This window comes from Coloeus monedula (genome assembly GCF_965178545.1).
Source record: "Coloeus monedula genome assembly, chromosome: 3".
NCBI lineage: Eukaryota > Metazoa > Chordata > Aves > Passeriformes > Corvidae > Coloeus > Coloeus monedula.
In genome coordinates, this window is record NC_138783.1 from 38,629,192 (window position 1) to 38,633,842 (window position 4,651).

At 48.4% G+C, this 4,651-nt stretch overlaps 1 protein-coding gene across 1 annotated transcript; it reads left to right on the forward strand.

The window, feature by feature from the left end:
* Positions 1 to 210: 210 nt before the first annotated feature.
* On the forward strand, positions 211 to 1,440 carry FUT4 (fucosyltransferase 4; the record flags this gene model as incomplete). The annotated part of the gene is made up of 1 exon (XM_082278211.1): positions 211 to 1,440. One exon carries the CDS (start codon positions 211 to 213, stop codon positions 1,438 to 1,440), a length of 1,230 nt encoding a protein of 409 aa, XP_082134337.1.
* Positions 1,441 to 4,651: the final 3,211 nt, after the last annotated feature.

A 4,651-nucleotide genomic window follows, 5' to 3' on the forward strand; every position in this document is an offset into this window, starting at 1 on the left:
CCGGGGCGGCCGTCACCCGCACCGTCACCCCGGCTGCCGTGGCGGTGCTGCCGCACCGGGGAGGGGCGAGGCCGCGAAACCCCGCCGGGCACCCGAGCATTGCTCTCCCCGAGGGCGGAGCGGCAGCGGCCGCGGCGGGCGGAGCAAGGCGGCACCCAGGGGCGGGGGCGGCACCCGGGCCGGGAGGCGGAGGGCTGAGGACGGGCCGGCATGGCCGGGAGGGGGGGCGGTGGCACCGGCACCTCCCCGCCGCCGGGGCCGGGGGTGGGGGCAGAGCGGCGGCGGCGGCAGCAGCCCCAGCCCCAGGATGCGCTGCCCGGCCCCGGCGCCGCCGGTGCCCTGCGAGGGCCAGAGCGGCGTCAGCGGGCGGCAGGGATGGATGCGGCCCCGCGGCGCTGCCCCAGCTGCTGCTGGCGGCGGTGGCGGCGGCGGCTGCGCGGGCGGCGGTGGGCGCTGGCGGCCGGGCTGCTGGGCGCCGCCGCCGCGCTCGCCCTGTACTCGGCGCTGCCCGAGCCGGCCCGGGCGGACGGCGAGGCGGTGACCGTGCTGCTGTGGTGGGAGCCCTTCGGCCGCCCGCGGCGCTTGCCCGACTGCCGGCGGCGCTACAACATCAGCGGCTGCCGCCTCAGCGCCGACCGCAGCCGGTTCGGCGAGGCGCAGGCGGTGCTGTTCCACCACCGCGACCTGGCGCGGCACGGCGCCCAGGGGCTGCCCCGCGGGTTCCCGCCGCGGCCCCCGCGGCAGCGCTGGGTGTGGATGAACTTCGAGTCGCCGTCGCACTCGCCCGGCCTGCGGGGGCTGGCCGGGCTCTTCAACTGGACCATGTCCTACCGCCGCGACTCGGACGTATTCGTGCCCTACGGGTACCTCTACGTCCCGCCGGCGCCCCGGCCCTTCGTCCTGCCCCGCAAGACACGGCTGGTGGCCTGGGTCATCAGCAACTGGAACGAGGAGCACGCCCGGGTGCGCTACTACCGCCAGCTGAAGGAGCACCTGCCCATCGACGTGTACGGGGCGCGGGGGCTGGCGCTGGCCGAGGGCGGCCTGGTGGAGACCGTCTCAGCCTACAAGTTCTACCTGGCTTTCGAGAACTCCCAGCACACCGACTACATCACTGAGAAGCTCTGGAGAAACGCCTTCTCCGCCAGCGCCGTGCCCGTCGTCCTGGGACCCCGCAGGGCCAACTACGAGCGCTTCATCCCCCCCGACTCCTTCATCCACGTTGACGACTTCCCCAGCCCCCGGCTACTGGCCACCTACCTGAAATTCCTCGATAAAAACAAACCAAACTACAGGCGGTATTTTGCCTGGAGGAAGAAGTACGAAGTCCACGTCACCTCGTTCTGGGATGAGCATTTCTGCAAGGTCTGCGAGACTGTTCGGGCAGCTGGGAATCAAATCAAGACTGTTCGAAATCTGGCCAGCTGGTTTGAAAGCTGATGTTCCTGGCGGGTGAGGCTTGCCTGTACAGCCTGGGCCGGCGTCAAGGTGTAGGGGACGATGGGTCTCACAGAGATCGGTAGCCAAGGTAGTCGGTATTAGCCACAGAAGACTGGCATCAGTGAGAGAAGCGTACAAGTACAGGAAAACAAGCTGTGAAAAGCCTACAAAAGGAAGATTTTTATTAAGGAGAAAATTATGGAAGTACAAAGAGACATTATGCCAGATGATTCCTAAAGAGCAAAGTTAAATTCCCAAATGTTGTACAGTTACAGAACTTTTAAAGTTCTGCACAGCTCAACATAAATATCCGATGCCAAGTTCTTCAGCCGTACAGCTGAAACCAATTTAGGCGGCTATGACAACTTCCTGAACCGTGAAACTTTCCTCTGCTCACAGAGGATACATGATCAGTGCTGGTTTTCTGTGATACTAAAACAAAAATGAATGTTTTTAATTGATTTTTATGCGTGTGAAAACTATTTACAGTTCTGAGCCGCAGATGTTGAATGTAAGAATGTAATGATACAGTAGCACCTTTTAGCAATGCTTGAAATTAGCAGCCTGCTAATAATGCTTTGAACCAAATTAAGTGTTTCATTTAGGAAAAAGCATATGGAGGGGACTGAATCTGAGTGGACAAACAGCTCACATGATGTAGGGTATTTCTGCTACTACCTGCTGAAACTATAGGCAAGTTTATCATGTATGAAAGTAGAGAAGAGCTTTAAGTACAGGAAAAGACAAACTGTAGGGAAAAAATTTGGAACACTTCCACCCTCCCTTTATTCAGGAATTAGAATATGTTTACAGGTATCTGCATGTTTTTCTCTGCAAAATTATTGGCATACAGGGAAATGCAGGGAAAGGCTCAGAATGGCAGGGGTTTTATTACTGTATTGAGTATATATACAGAAAGGCTAACTTATTTCTCAAGTATCAGTAGACAGTGCCATTGTGTAGCAACTGTTTTGCTTTATGGCATGCATTTTTAAAAATTCTGCTGGGGGACAGACTAGTCAGAATGCTGTTTTGTTGTTTGTAAAATAATAATTACCAAAAAACCCCCAAACTCCCAAATCACTCCCATTCAAAAAGAAAATTACGGTAGAGAATAAGGTCTATGCTGTTGGTAAAATACAGATTGTGTGAGGAAAGAATATAAAAAGGGAAGGATTTACTATTTTCTTTTCCTTTGGTTTTGAGGTCCTTTTTTGGCTCAGTTTTTTAATCCATAAATAGGTTCTTAAGGTAGAACTTCTTTGCCCAATGCCTGTCAGGAACATTTACAGTAGTTATTCCCTTTTAGACTCCCACATTTTGCTGGAGACATCCTAGCAGTCGATGTGTTGGTACTTTTTGGTTACATGTAATCTTGCTCAGTGAAAGCCAGAAAGAAACTTCAGTTACAATTCCACATCCTTGCCAAGCTGAGCCTCCCTGTCTTTTGCAGCTATGAAGTTTGGTGGCAAAAAAATTACAGCCTACAAGAGACCTGCCCAAATGAATAAGGTATTCATTCTGCTCCTTTTGAAGGAGCTGGATAATCCATGGAGTTACTTGGAAACTTCATTCAGAATAAAATCATGGCACAGAACAGGTGGGAAAAGAACAAAGTCAGTTGCAAATAAAAGATGGGCATCAGAACAGGCGACTTCACTGGCATTTGTGAGTCATATTTAGGTTAGGAAAGGATTAGATTTGATTTAAGCAGTATGGGATGTTGGATGAGTGTTTTTAAAATGTATGAGCTGGCAGTTTACTGTGATTTATTTCTGGTTAGATGTTCCCCATGATTAGGTAAGCATGGAACCAAGGATTATCAGAAAAAAACTAATAATAATGAAGTTCATTAATAATTTGCGTAGTTTTACCAGTTCAGATCTTGCAGGCTTCTGCAATTATTCCCTTCTGCTTTTGTGCAAGGAGGGATGGCTGAAAGTACTTGATGAACCTTTCTGTTGTCAGTGCCAGAGTTGCTGTAGAATATTTATTGGGAAGGGAGTGAAAACAGTCTGTGCAATGCAGGGTGTAGTAGGGATGGTTCCTAATGCTGCACTTTCACTTCAAGAGGTATAAAGTGATTTAAAGTAAAATTTAAAGTGTTAAAAGTTGTTCGTCGTGGCATGGTCATTTATTTCTCTACCAGTGGTTGCTATTCCCATAACACTGGGTTTGATATTTTTAGAACTCTAATTTAGGTGTTGCATTAACAGTAATACTTAAGTGTCGGGATGATAGGTTCTCTCTCTCCCTTTGAATTTATAATATCTTTTTTTCTGTTCAGTTTTTATCACAGTTCATATAACTGTATACAAAAAACCAATCTTAAAAGTGATGAAATAATATTTAAGATTACACTACTTTTTACCAGTCTGATGAAACTAGTGCATTTTTTTCAGTCCTCCTAGTTTTTTTAGCATTTTATGAAAGTTTCCAGGCACACAGTTCCTCTGTGTAATTATTAGTAATGCCACGGGCAGATCATCAGGCTACAGGAGCATGGGAATTTCCAGGGATCGCAAACATTAATTTTTTTTCTCAGCCTCTCTAAAAAAAAAGAGTTGAAGTCTTTGGTGAAATATTTTTGTAAAATTCAGAAAAGAGCTGCAAAGCAATTAAAGCATCATATTTGTATAAAGTGATCAGAATTGCACAGTATTTGTAAATTTTGCATTGAGGGTTTTCAAGAACTGTATGGTGAAAACTGCAGATTTGTAGTAATTATTGCAGAGCACTTGCACTGGGAGAAGAGAAGCCTTTTATAATTTCATCATTCTTACATGGGTGTTGCAAACTTGTCACTTTCTATTTGGGAAGAAACTCAGCCCAGGCCTAGAAGTGCTGAAGTCAGTATTACAATATCTCTGTAAATCTCTGGTTTTTGGCTCATCCACACCACGAGCTAATAGTGTACTGTTACAGGCAGAGGACCAGCTTTTGTAATGCACTTTGTAGAGCTCCAGTTCAATGATAAATATAAAGCTTGCCTGAGCGAATTGGTTTGTACATTGGGTACCAGACTCCACAAGGCATTGCAGATGATGTATACGACACAGTTGTAAAAACTGGGGAAAGTTATTTTCTATTTTAAGTAGAAAAGTTTCCTTGAATACATTTTGAAAAAGTTTTTATTCCATGCCTTAAAATATTGGGGTAGAGGGAGAGAAAGGAAGATCGTTATCTTCTGGGTTTTATAAGGAGAAGAATT